The sequence below is a fragment of the Rhinolophus sinicus genome, linkage group LG01, assembly GCF_036562045.2.
Source record: "Rhinolophus sinicus isolate RSC01 linkage group LG01, ASM3656204v1, whole genome shotgun sequence".
Lineage (NCBI taxonomy): Eukaryota > Metazoa > Chordata > Mammalia > Chiroptera > Rhinolophidae > Rhinolophus > Rhinolophus sinicus.
In genome coordinates, this window is record NC_133751.1 from 70152828 (window position 1) to 70167568 (window position 14741).

At 37.2% G+C, this 14741-nt stretch overlaps 1 protein-coding gene across 2 annotated transcripts in view; it reads right to left on the bottom strand.

The window, feature by feature from the left end:
• CD96 (CD96 molecule) overlaps positions 1–14741 on the bottom strand; it is a 90189-nt gene that overhangs the window by 35253 nt on the left and 40195 nt on the right. For both annotated transcript variants that reach the window (XM_019715190.2, XM_074332170.1), the window contains 3 exons: positions 11257–11347; positions 9168–9356; positions 826–918 (listed from right to left, as the gene is read on the bottom strand). In XM_019715190.2, coding sequence (XP_019570749.2) covers positions 826–918; positions 9168–9356; positions 11257–11347 — 373 coding nt within the window. The remainder of the gene's footprint in view (positions 1–825; positions 919–9167; positions 9357–11256; positions 11348–14741) is intronic.

Below are 14741 nucleotides of genomic sequence, written 5' to 3' on the forward strand. Positions count from 1 at the left end.
GATTTCTGACCCTTAGAAACCATGTGAGACAATACAGTGCGGTGCCAAAAAAATATATACATGTGACTTGTATTCATCTTTTGTTATAGGCTACAGGCTAAAGAAGTTGTTTATCTCTATTGACTGCTTTTGTTTTATTTCATTTTCAGTTCTCATCTTGAGCTTAAATTAATAGTTTCAATTAAATAAGAATGAAAACTTTACTTCTACTCTACATAGAATATACTTTTTTTTTGTATTAGAGAGTCATCATGGTTCTTTATTAAACATAGAAGCATGGGAATTTATGATTTGTTTTCATCAATACCAGCTTCTGAAAGATAACTGATATCCCTTTGCCATAGAAACACTGACCCAGCCTGACCTCCATTATTCCCAATGTCACTGGGAGGTTGAATTCATACTCCTTACCAGTCAACTTGGTCAAAATTAACTTGAACCAGAACAAATTTAAATTTAAAACTACCTATCTACCTATCTCTGGTTCACAGGATCTCCATTTACAACCAATTTCTTCAACACCCCACTAAGAATATAGCAATGGAAGAGGACTGCCAATTCATTAACCTACTTAATAATAAACACAAAATTAAATTCCTCCCTGAATATTTACTGACCCTGATTTTGCCAAGGTTTCAAGTGAAGATCTGTGTGGATGCTGTGCTAACTCTTAATTCATAGAAACCATGAAAATAGACTTAATACGTTTATCTAAAATGTCATAGATTAAAAATTACAAATTTTCTGAATTTTTTTCTCTATCAGTCTGCTTCATTAAAGGATTAATAGCCCCTGGAAATTAGAACAGTGCAGAAATGTTCTTACTTGTGGGAGATATGCTGTTGGCTGGAGAAGGTTGGGTGTCAAAGGTAGATTCTGTAACACTTAGTGCAGGGTCTGTTGGAGGGTTCACTGAGCCTGAAAGGATGAAACACACATTTAGGATGAACAAAAATATTGTAATAGAAAGAGAAAGTGTTGATTGAGTCCCCTCCCGACCCCCCCAAAGAAAAACAACTTTATTTATTCAGCTAACAAATCACTGAAGGCCTTTAACAGGCAAAGCCATGGAATGTAATGGTGAATGACAAAGACATGAGGCTATCTTTAAGGAGCATACAGCTTAGATAATAGGTAGGCCAGCACTGTGTTGTGTGCTGTGAGTGGAAGTGCAGGGTACCACGGGAATGTAAAGAAGAGGTACCAACCAAAATAGGAGGTCCAGGACGTCTTCCTGGAGGAAGTGACATTTAACCGAGACCTGGTAAAACAATTATAGTGGCTACTATTTTTAAGTATTTGAAAAGTAACGATACCGTTTACAAACCTGTAAACCCACAAACTATTTTTATCAGCAAGAGTAGAAACAATGAGATGCTTTGAGAGTCTTATCAGTTGAAAAAAAGTTTCATGGCTGGCATACCTGCATTTTCAAACTGAGATTTATACTCCTTTTATATCAAAACAACGAGTAGATATCACTTTGTAACCACTAAATTTATTTTCCATACTTTTAAAAATCATATTGGATCACGGATATTAATTTTCACAATAAAAGTCCATTTTGAGGGGAAAAAAAAGTAGAAGCAATGATACAACTATCAAACTGGATGTAACACCAATGAACCTAAGATTGATGGTATTATTAGATGCTCTTTCTAAAATGTCTATTTTTGTCATAAAATTTTTATTTGACTACACTTTTCTCAGTGTGTGTGGGGGAGTCTAAGGATGAAAGAGATGCTGGAATACGTTATTCTACTTATCATATTATACATTTAATTCCTTAAAGCCTCCATTATTTTATTGTAAAATATTCCTATTAGAAGTATAAAACAGTTTACAAATGCCAAAGGATCTACTGGCTTTAGGAACATATGTGGGAAATATGGTTAAATGATTTTGAGGCAAGGGGATTTTGTGATTTTTTACATAGAATGGCATTGGGTATAGCGTCACATGTCTGACCAATTATTTGGATATTTAATTACAAATTATACTATTGGTTCTACTCTGTAATTTCTTTTGAGGGAAAAGTACATATCATTTAAGTTATGTCACTTGATAGCACACAGCATCTTTGCAAGAACTTCTTCTGGCAATATAGATGCATCTGTGTTTTATTTTCATTGTTGGTAGTGTTGTTATTACCGTTGACTGTAGGTGGCACTAACAGGTGGCTCTGACTTGCTATCATATAAATAATTCCTTGTTATTAATTTCTGAGGAAGTGTGGGGTGAAGGTAGTTATATGGACAGTATATGAACAGGCCAGCACAGAATGACCCACTTCTTCCCCCCTTGCGATCCCAAACAAGTTTGAACTCTTTGGCATGACAGACACATCAGATCACGATTTGCCTCCCTATCGCATTCCCAATGCATTTCCTGATGCTGCCTATCAGTTTTTACATTTCTTTCAAATCACATCCTTAATCCAACAGGTGATATTTCAACCCAGTTTCCCAAACAATATGCTCTCCACGATTTCTTGGTTTTTGCACATGCTTTCTAACACTTTCCCACCCCAAACCTTCTGAGATTTTCCTCCTCAAACTCAAAGAAGCCTCAGTGCTTACCCTAGCAAAGGCCTCATTACTCCTCAGGTATACCCTTCAAGAGAAGTAGTTGTTCCTCAGTTTGTACTTTTGTATTTTATGCAAGTGGATGAAAGAATGCTTCCAAATTCCTTCTTAACGTTGGAAGAAAGAAGATCAAATTTAAGTACATAGCTGACTGCTGGTTCATCACAAGCATCATCTTCCAAAGTAATAACTTAATGAGTTGGAACATGGACCTGGAAAAATAATGCCTAGGTGTTTTCCTCTGTAGATTGATTAGAACAGAGGTTGGCAAACTATGGCCTACAGGTCAAATCCCACTTATTGCCTATGTTTATAAATAAAGTTTTATTGGAACAAAACCATGCCCATTTGTTTATGTATTGTCTATGGTTGATTTTGTACTATAATGGCAGAGCTGAGTAATTGCGACAGAAACCATATGGTCTACAAAGCATAAAACATTTACTATCTGGCAGATAAAAACACAAAAAATTGCCAACTCTTGGAAAAGAAGATGTTGATAGGTTATGTTCAATCCTGGATTTCCACAATGGGAATCATTTGTTTTTCAATTATTGAGTATTTCTATTTTTGGATGTTATTTTGCCATGTTTCATCACCAAATACGAGGTCTGACAATTAGGTTCGCGAACTTATTGCAACTATGTTGCTAACCCTTTTTTGATATGTGGACGGAAAAGAAACCACATGTTAAACCTGACAAGCTCAGGAGACTGAAAATAACCACACAGGATGGTGTGAACATAAAAATTCCTAACTAAGGTAGGCCATGGAGGGAAGTCACATCTTTGGCCTGTAGCTTCTTTGACAAAGGTCAGTCTTTACCCTAAGTGAGCCTGTCTGTCGTTGTTTTGCATCTAAGATGACATACCCTTAGAATATCAGAGTAATCCCTTTTTCCAGACACCCCAGAGGGCACAACCCACCAACCAGACCAGGAAACTGCAAAATCCCTCATTGTTATCTTGTTCCGCAAACACCATCTTTATGTGCTGTAAAATGCTATTAACTATCCTGTACCCACCAAAGTAAAAGAAGTGCGTGTCTCTCCATTTTGTTTTTTATCCAATCTCAGAGATTTCCCTCTTTGCTTTTCCCCACCTGCTTAATCTACAACCAATGGATTTCAGGTAACCTTCCTCCTTTGATTCTAACGTATAAAATAAGTTGCAAAACTGCCATTTTCTAAAGCATTTTCTCAATCCGTTGAGACTTTGCTTCCCAGCAATTATTGTCAGTTTTACTCTTATAAGCTTTCTCTTAGGCTGGATGTTTTTTCGTTGATATCAGAGGGATTATTCATTATGAATTTGTACCAACTGGACAAACAGTTAACCAAGTTTACTATTTGGAAGTGCTTGAGGGGCTGCATGAAAAAATTAGATGACCTGAACTTTTCACCAACAATTCGTGGCTCTTGCATCACGACAATGCACAGCTCACATGGCACTGTTTGTGAGGGAGTTTTTAGCCAGTAAACAAATAACTGTATTGGAACACCCTCGCTATTCACTTGATCTGGCCCCCAGTGACTTCTTTCTTTACCCAGAGATAAAGGAAATATTGAAAGGAAGACATTTTGATGACATTCAGGACATCAAAGGTAATACTGTACAACAATAGCTCTGATGGCCGTTCCAGAAAAAGAGTTCCAAAATTGCTTTGAAGGGTGGACTAGGCGCTGGTGTCAGTACATCGATTTCCAAGGAAAGTACTTCAAGGTGACCATAGTGATATTCAACAATGAGATATGTAGCACTTTTTCTAGGATGAATTCGTGAACTTAATTGTCCAACCTCGTATCTTTGTAAGCTGAGGGCTTCTTGGTACACACAACCTCATAAGACATTAGAACGTTATTACTGCAAGATTTGCATTTTGAGATGAAGTCTGCTCTCTGACAAAAGTGATGCATGGCTTCCAACATGAAACCTGAGGCCAAAAAAACCTTGCCGGTTTCAGATTAGCCTGCAAAGTAGAAACACTGCCTTGATCAAAATAAAACACAAGGGGTATAGGAAGGAGTGGATAAAACCTAACAGGGAAAAATTATTTCCCAAGACTAAAAAGTAGAATTTAGCAGAAACGTGTCAGCTAATTTTCAGACTATTACATTTACCATAATGTGTGTCAGGGGTTGAGCTGCTGGCCTAAAGCAAATGCATTTGTTCCTGAGTGTATCCACTCTGCAGCAGGCCTGGCAGGGCCCTTAGGACCACGTTCATGGGCAGCAGTGATCATGCATCTGTCCCATAGGGAAGCTGAGTCAACTAGAGGGCTTCCTCGGAGATTGAATCAGCACTTAGCTGGTCCACCTAGATATGAACCAAACCCCAGCACTTGCTACATCCTTGCTTCTCAAAGTATGGCCCATGGCTTCTCTTAGGAACTTACTAGAAATGCAGAATCTCAGTCTCTCTTCTGCCTCCCAATCTGATTTACTGAATACAAATCTATAGAAACAAGATAGCTGGTTGATTTATAAGCATATTAAAGTCCTTTATTGATATTTTCAGGGTCAGTCATGGGTTGAGGGAAATCATGAAACAAGAAGTATTCGTCCGGCATATCCCACCGCAATATTCGGGGGTTCTCTGGTCCCATTATTGAGACATCCCTTTTTAATCCTCAATTCACATCCCAAAAGACACATGTAAACTCACACACACACTTGCATAACTCGTCAAGCCTTAACTCTCTTTCTATCTCAAAGTTCTTGATCTTGACAGTTACAGTTGGAAACCCTTCTAAAAAGCAAATCTCTGTCAAGGCTGATGACAACCAGGACATTACCCACCTCAAGGGTATTTGTACTCAGCGTTTGGATTAAAATAAGACAAAACATCCCCTCCACCTCAAAAAAAAAAAAAAAAAGTCAACCAAAAAGACACACTTTGTGCCAAAATATTGATTCTGCGGTGCTATAATTTAGATATTCTGATAAGCTAGGCTCGCAGGATAGGATATTTTTGGAAAGAGCTTTTTCTTTTTTCTCAATTAACTTTTGAATCACAGGAATCTGTAGGCCCCGGTTCTCAAATAGCTGCCTGATGAGCCACTGATCACCTCCACCCCAATCCCTTTCCATGTCTGAGTTTTCTAGAATAAGAATCACTGTGTACTTGCACATTTGGGGAGGCTGGAGGTACGTGGGGAAGGGAGCAACTCAGAAGGCTGTTATCGTGCAGCCTTCCAATATTATTACTCTTCTCTGGGAACAAAAAGAGCAAAAACTCTCCTCTCACTAAATCGCCTTTCTGCTCTGTAATACTCTCAGAATGTCACTACTTTCACACTCAGACAACACATTTTTCTTCTGAATTTTCATCTCAATATCTGTCAACAATAGCTCTTGATAAGGCAATGACTCTCGGACAAGTCATCAGATGTTTACTCTAGAATTTATACAGCATCCAGTGGTAGTACCACAGGCAGAGAAAGCATGTTTGGAAATAAGTGTTTACGAAGTGTAACACATAGGGAAATATGATACAGTGATGACACCGCTTTACAGAATCCCAACTGCATCTTCTAATCATTCACAACGATATATGTCAGAATGTGACCAGAATATAAGCTATAATTTTGGGAAACTGGATTCTTCAAGATTTATCGTCTTTAATATTTCATAATCAAGGATAAAAACTCATTTGAAAATTTAAAAATAACCATCTGCTCCCAGCCTAAAATTATACTAGGTCCAGGGCTGTCTGTAAAATTGAAGTTATGGTGAGCTTTGAGTATCAGAATGAGTATTCTTCCTTATTACCCTGAAAGCATTCGTTATTTTCTGATGTTAAAACTAAGCGCAGTTCAAGAGAATGAGAAGACAATCCACAGACTGGGAGGGCAATATTTGCAAAAAAGACGCATCTGATAGAGGACTATTATCCAAAACATACAAAGAACTCCCAAAACTCAGCAGTAAGAAAACAAACTACCTGACTAAAAAATGGACTGAAGACTTTGACACCTCACCAAAGAAGATATACAAACATCAAATAAGCATATGAATAGATGTTTCACTTCATATGTCATCAGAGAAATGCAAATAAAAACCCCACACCTATCAGAATGGCCAAAATCCAGAACACTGACAATACAAAGTGTTGGCAAAGATATGAAGCAACAAGAACTCTCATTCATTCATCGCTGGTGGGAATGTAAAATGGTTTAGCCACTTTGGAAGATAGCTTGGTGGCTTCTTACAAAACTAAACATACTTGTACCATACAATCCAGCAACTGTGCTCCTTAGTATGTACTAAAGTAGTTGAAAATTCATGCCCACACAAAAACCTGCCCATGAATGTTTACAGCAGCCTTATTCATCGTTGCCAAAACTTGGAAGCAACCATGATGTCCTTCAGTAGTTGAATGGTTTCATAAATTGTGGTACACACATACAATGGAATACCTGTCAGTGCTGAAAAAAAAAGAACTATCAAGCCATGAAAAGACGTGGAGAAACCGTAAGTGCATATTGCTACATGAAAGAAGCCAATCTGAGAAGGCTACATACTGCATAATTCTGATATAATATTCCAAAAAGGCAAAAGATAGAGTAAAAAAATCTCAGTGTTTGCCAGGGGTTGGGTGTGGAGGGAAAGGGATAAATAGGCGGACAGAGCACAGATGAGTTTTAGGGCAGTGAAACAACTCTGAATGATACTATAATGATGGTACATGTCATTACGTATTTGTCCAAACTCATCAAACGTACAACACCAAGAACAAACCCTAAAGTAAACTATGGACTTTCGGAAATTATGATGTGTCAACGTAGGTTCCTCAACTATAACAAATGAACCATTCTGGGGAGCGATGTTGATAATGAGGGAGAAAATACATGTGTGGGGGGAGAGTATATGGGAAATCTCTGTACTTTCTGTTTCATTTTTCTCTGAATCTAAAACTGCTCTAAAAACTCAAGTCTTTAATCAAAACAAAACAAACAAAAAAACAAGCACAGTTTTAACATCAGAAAATATTGTTTTTTAAAACATGATTCTCTCTATGATGGGAATAGTATTCTCCTTAGGAATTTGAGGTTGTCCAGTCTTTATCTCATGTCCTTAGATTCTGCTAAAGCTATTGGAAAATCTATGTGAGAACCAGTTACCTTTTTACACTGTTCCAAGACTGTAGCCCTAACTATGTCTAGCCTTCTATTTATTTTTTAAAGAATTAGGCAAAGTTGAGTATGGATGTTTCATTGTAAACCCATGACCACTTCTGAATGACTAACTCTACGTACACAGGATAATGTGTTAATGTATTAAAATTATGCTGAATGTAACCATTTTGAGCACCTCTCGTAATTGCAGAAGTCAAATGTGACTTGTACTCATCTTTTATTTTTGGTGTACATTGAGTATTACAATTTTAATACAGTGTTTTCCTTTCTTAAAATGTGTATACATTTTTTGGCACCTACTGTATATATACTATATATAGTATATGCAGAGTTACAGGGATGGTATCACTGTCCTAGTATTAGATTGGCACCTGCTTCTGAATAGAGGACAATGGATTTGCACTGAGCTGTGTACCTTTCTCCATCCAAGGGTCACAGGAACCAACTGCCTGCAGTGACAGAGCTGGGAAGGACCCAAGTATGCAGTCTGTGGCTTTGAAACAAAGGGAATCTTTCTCTCATAAGTTATTATGGTTTTTATGAGTGTGTTATAGATCACAGTATCTCTGCAAATAGGAAGGTGGTAAAAAATGTTAATAGTCCTACAGAGTTTAATAATGACTTGCAAATGTGTTTAACTTTTATAAATGTTACTTTATTGTTATATATGCATATTGGACAGTTGTCATTACAAAGTTCTACTTTTTTAAATAAGCAATCTATTGTCATGGTATTTGTTGAAACATTTGTTCACATTTTTTATGTAGTAAAATCTACATTATTTGATCTGGTTCAAAGTAGTAAATATTCTGGTTAATCAAATGTTGGAATAAGTAGAATGATCCTACATATCGATTTTCAGCATTAAATCTGCTAGATGCCAGATTCTGTGCTTCAAACGACAGGTACTAAAATCATTAAGATATAATCCCTATCCTTAAGGTATTTTTATCTCACATATGGTCTATCCATTCCTAAGTATACGTGCTGTATATAATTCTATGTTCTTAGTGACTCAGAGGAAATTTTAGGATTTTGAAAATCTCTCTTGCTCATCAATACATTAGTATTAATTTTAATTATATGGAAGATTAACAAAATGCTAGTTAATTTAAGAGTCATTATTAATAGATTTGAATAAAAATTTTGCTGTATTCATCAGAAATTCTTGAAAACAGGAATCAGCTACTTTTAGTATATGTGCTGCCGAAGCGAGCACAAGAATCAGCCACTTTTTATATAAAGAAATTCTTTTCAGTAGAGTCCCATTTGTTAAAAAAATGCTTGCTACTTAGAAATGTAATCATTTTGAATAGTGTAGAGAGAGTTTTCTGAGATTAAAATATCATGGAAATAATAAATATTCTATTTGTTCCAATTAGAGATGTTCTAAACTTATGGTATTCTTGACCACCCCTTGTTGACCTTATTAAACAGACAACTCACCCAAGGAAAAAGTGATCTTTTTGGATGAGCTATTCCACACTTTATTTCCGGGGACTGGAAACAGAGCCATACACCAGATGGTCAGGTTGTTTGACTGGGCTGGTTTATTGCCATACACCGTTTTCAAAACAGACTTCAGTTCGAAAAATCCATTTTTGTCTTTTCTCCCTGCATTAGTAATGCACAGTTCTACAAGACAGATAAGAACAAGGTTAGTCACCAACATTTTCTGTATGAGCCATAGAGTGACGCCGAGGCATGGCTGGAAATGGTTCAATTTACGGTAATGTAGACTCTAAAGGGGTCAAACCGCAGCTTCTGTGCAGTGAGGGTATGTTCCAGCAGGCCTAGAATTAACCAGAACTGTTTTGCTCAAGTTCCTGTGTGGCATTGATCCATGGTCAAGATGTGAAATGTATTGATTAATAGTGTTGCTTTGTAACCATGAGTGCAGCAGGTTTGGGGGCAAGTGTCCCAGCTCACCAGCATTATGTATTGATAATTGTGAGATTGATGAACTGTACCTGGCCTGGGCGAGAATCAGGGAAGGCTCTGCTATTGAGTCTGGGTACACAGCAGGAATACACCGAAGTGACCAGTAAAATATAAAACAACCTCAGCCAAGACTCCATTTGGGGCTCCCCACTCCTGTGGTGTTCTGTGCCATATTGGTGGTTCCTCCTTCTACAGGTCCCCTTACAGAAGGATGACAAAGGAGCCCATGCCTGACTTCTCTGGACACCTTGTTGTAAAGTACATGTAGTACATATCCTTCCTTTAATGGAGTTGCTGTATTGTATCCTTTACCTGAAATAAGCTGTAGATTTATAACTATGGTCATTTTGGGCCCTGTGAGTCTTCTTTAGAAATAGAACTCTGTTTAACTGCTACAGTTAGAACAACCTCTAAATAGCATATATGGCAGTAGGAATTTAATGTGAAACCATCTGTCATCATAGGCGATTGTTTTTCTAATCCCTTACAGCTTCTTTACATTAAAGGTTCTAACTGCTAGTTTTGAAGTTAGTATTACCTGCTAAAGTTCTAACTAAATGCAGTTGTATGCTGGTAGAATTCTGCCCACACTGTCTGGCCTCATGGCTGGGAGGGTAAGGGGCACATCAAATCAGGGCTTATTTAATGGGACGGCATATCTATAAGGACAGGTATGAAAACACCTTTAACAGGTATTTTCAGGATTTCATCCTGTCATTGTTATAGGTGAACTGTTTTTAAAGTGAAAATAACAAAACCAATAATAGCCTCAAAGTGAATCAATACAATCATTCATCAACATAAACTTTTCACTTTCTCAATTAAAAATAATAATGCAACAAAAGCTATATGGTTCAGTTAGTACTGAAATTATATTGCACTTAGAGGAAAAAAATGACTCAGGAGAAAGGGGAAGGGTTTTTTTTTTTTTTTTTCCTCAGGTAGGAGATGGCTGGGATTGTTCTGGGAGAGGCTGTCATGTTTATCACCGGTGAAAAGTATGGCTTTGTGCATTCTCACCTGATCTTGTCTCAATGTGTATTCCCGATTCGGGAACTTTTAATCCTCCTGGTGAACATGTTCCTTGTCATGAAGCCAAGTTCATTATGTACACTTCCGCTAGCACCTCCCACCATCATTCCACCCAGATCCTTACAAGAAAATGTAGCAATCATTTGTTTACTGACTTAAAGCAGTGGTACTAAGTTAATTGAACTAAATGAAATTATTAATAAACGTATATTGAATTAAACTTTTTTACCCTCATATAAGAGATCTGTTTTTACTAAAAGTCAAATAAAACATTAGTGTGTATATGTGAGTTGATGAAGTCAACTCTGTTTCTTATTAATACATTCAAGGAAATGTTATCACCACTCCACCCTTCACCCGCCCACCCTCTGCTCCTGCCTGATTCCATTGGTTGGAGTCAGATGAGAGATCAGAAAGTGGCATCTGGTAGGCAAGATGATGTTTTTCTTGGAATGAGAATTGTTCTTAAATGCCAAGATCAACTTAGGCAATGGCAATTTCTATTGTTCTTTGTTTTCTTTCTTTGTTTGCCAAACCCATTTCCATTGAGTGATTTCCTTACCTTTGCTTTCACCTTGAGGAATGCTTCCACCTATAAACCATGTGAGATTTGCTGTGGGAAATACATTCCTCAGTGAGCAGGTAAATATTTTCTGGGGGTAAAGACAGGATACAGAAAGGATTATTTGCAAATTCAGAAGAAACTGGTGCCCCTTATATCTCACAAGAGGTAAATTGGCAGGTCACTATTTTCTCCACATTTAACAAGGCAGTGTTTACTTTTAAGAGGTTGTGTGAAAATGTGAACTATAAATAGACTTCCTCTTATAAAGATGTTATAAACTAATGGCTAGAATCCTAGGTCAACTTAAAAAGAATCTAGGATAATACCATTGCAAGTCTGGATTCTGGGTTCTGAAAAAAAAATCACAACTCTACATAGGTAGAATAAAATAGTAATAAATGGAAACCAAGAGATAGAAGGAAGAAGCTGTAATAGGCAGAAGCCAGAGAATAATATTCTGTTAGACTAAAAGCTAAAAGAGAACCGTATGTTGGTTGTTTCCATTCCCCAAATTATGTAAAGTACTATTTGTAGCAACAACCACAGACACCACTTAATATAAATATCTCAGTTTTGACTTTTAAAGGGTTTTCCTAATTCATTTTTCATTTTGTCATCTTAACAATCCTATAGGGTGGGTATGACACACCTTATTATTGGCATTTGACAGATGGGGACACCAAGGCACAGAATCACAGAACGGTTAAAGGTAGAGGAATGTAGTTGATGGCACAATTGGGAACTCTGCTACCTCAATTCCAATCCAAGATATTTCCTGGTAAAACACATTGTATTGAAATAAGAAAGAAATAGAAGAACAGGTAGCTTATGTTACGAAACCAGAAAGTTTAGAGGTAGAGTTGGTTATGTTTTATTTCCAACACTGTGTTTCCTCTTTGTGAGATGGTGATTTCTTCAATAGCTTAGTGAAAATATCCAATAAGACTCATTGGATCCTTATAATTTTTTCTCAGATACTACAAAATTATAATTCCATTTATTGAGATAGTTTTTCTCATCGAGATGTGTATGTTTTACATATGACCAGCCCTTGTCCTTAGCTCTCAAACATTTTCCACAATTGACGAATATGCTAGTTAACTAATAAAGAACAATTAAGCATATGTGATGCTTGGTATATCCATTTCCCCAGAGACTAGTTATTCCCAAAGAGTCTGGACCTATGGAGCTGAGAAACCAAACTTAAGCATACTAAGTTACATTTCTCTGGGTGGATACCACTGAGGTGCAACTTAACATCCTTCAGTATGTCTCTACAAAAATCTCCAGGAAATAATGAGACTTTCAGAGGAAGCCATCTGTTGTGTCCAAGATTATAGGTAGCAAACAATGTAGCTCTCAGTTTTTCCACTCATTCAATACTTGACAGTGGGGCTGCATGCATGTGACAAGAATGCAGATCCATAAAAGTACGTTACTTTCTGTCCTAGAATATCAAAAGTAAAAAACAACCCCCCAAAAAAATATTCTTATTAAGTGAAGAAAAAAGAATTCCATTTATTTAATTCAATAACCAATGACTGATGTTTATTTCTAGATAGTCCATGAAGGGATGTAAAAGTTATAGAACATGAAATGTTTAAAAAAAAAGTTGTAAAGGTTTGTATTAATGTCAATATCTTTAATTACTCTTAAGATTAATTTCCTCCATTCTCAGTTAACTCACCAAAAGATGATGATGTGGTAACATCAATAACAAGTGGTGGTTCCACTATTTCACAAAGGCAAGTGGCTCACTGAAGAACTCTCTTGTTAACTTAATAAAAATGTTAAAAAAATTGAACTGTTGTGGATTCTTTGAATTCAGATTTTATGGAATGATTCAGACTTGCAATACTCTACTCATCTCTAGACTGTGTTCCAAGATTTTGTTTAGTAATATGGTTCTTGTCCTGAAAAGCTGTCTCAAAAATTGAAAAGCTGCGGACTAAGCTAGTTCAAGTTGAAGTCAAACATCTTCTGAAACATCAAGTCAGCGTATGCGGTTTTGCTGAGCAAGCAGAACTGTCTTTATTTGGGAACTTTTACTTGGTTCAAATGAGTAAGAAAAGAAACCATGTTAAATTGTAAAAAAAAAAAATTAAGTAAATATACACAAAAGTTTATATACACACATATACAAGCACACCACATACACGGTCCTCTGCTCAGAAGTAAAATCATTCACTCACTCATTGAGTGCCTGTTGCATCTGTGAGACAAACCAAATAAATGGTTTCTCCAACACATTATTCTAAGTACATATGGAATAAAGGAGAAATAACACAAAGAATTATGTAATAGGTGCCAAAATATTATGTAACAGGAACAGTTCTGTAGGAGTTCAGAGAAGGGTGAAATCTGGGAATAACTTAGAGAACAGAGTTGTATTATATTTTGTGGAAGAGATGGGCCTGGACCTTACAGGTGGTCTGTGTTGGAAAGTAGAGGGGAATTTACAAAGACAGACAGATGGAATGGGTTCACAGGTCAGTTATGAGTTGGGGATGTTGTCCTGGAAGCAGAGGGAAGCCAGTGGATGGTTGGAGCATGATGAGATTGATGAGACAGAAAAATGGATCCAAATCTGGCTGTGAGACTGATCATTTCCTTATTTCCACAGATAAAATACAGAAACGGTGACCATTTGTCAGTTATCCCACATGCAGTTTGCCTAAATTTGGCCAGAACCTTATTCAAAGGGCTTTTCATGGAATCGTTTTGAAAACACTTAACTTTTTAGTCTAGAAAGAGAAACCTTTTTTAAAAAAATGTTTCTCTATTTGTTTTGTCACTGTGCACAAACTTCACTTCTTTAAAATGACTTTTTCTCTTGTCTTTCTCCTTGATTCAGACTGGCCTTGTCTAGTCTAATAGCACCATGACCCACTTGCTTCTTTTCTCTCCGGATCCTTCCACCTTTGCACATACGGCACAACTGCTCCCTTATTCATTAAGCCCTTAGGACATCAGATTCTGGTCAGCATCACACAGTCTTGGGAATAAAAGCTCAGGTCTGTTGATCACAGAAATGGAGTTTCGGTCAAACTAAAGATAACATCTTGACCTCAGTTGTGTTTCAGCTCCAGACCCATGAAGGCAGAATGACCTCATAGGCTCCATTCCTTTGAAATCAGACAGAACCATCCCGTGACTGACATCAGGACCCCATGCAATGATTACTGCCTCCTACGCTCGCCCTGCCCGATCACTAGGGCCTACAACCTCAGTCCCCTGCATTACCATGACTAATGACTTTTCCCTTATGTAACCTGTCCCCTAGAGGCCACTGGGGAGCTCGGTCTTAAGCGCACTACCTCACCTGTGTCTCAGGCTTGGTGTCATGTCCTTAAATAAACCTCCATTTTCTCTGTTGCAAACTGTTGTACAAGTTTCACTGGGCTTTGATGTGCACAGACAAATGAACCCCTTAAGTTTGGTAACAGTTAGCGAATCATTCATTCCTATTTGGGGTCTTTCCT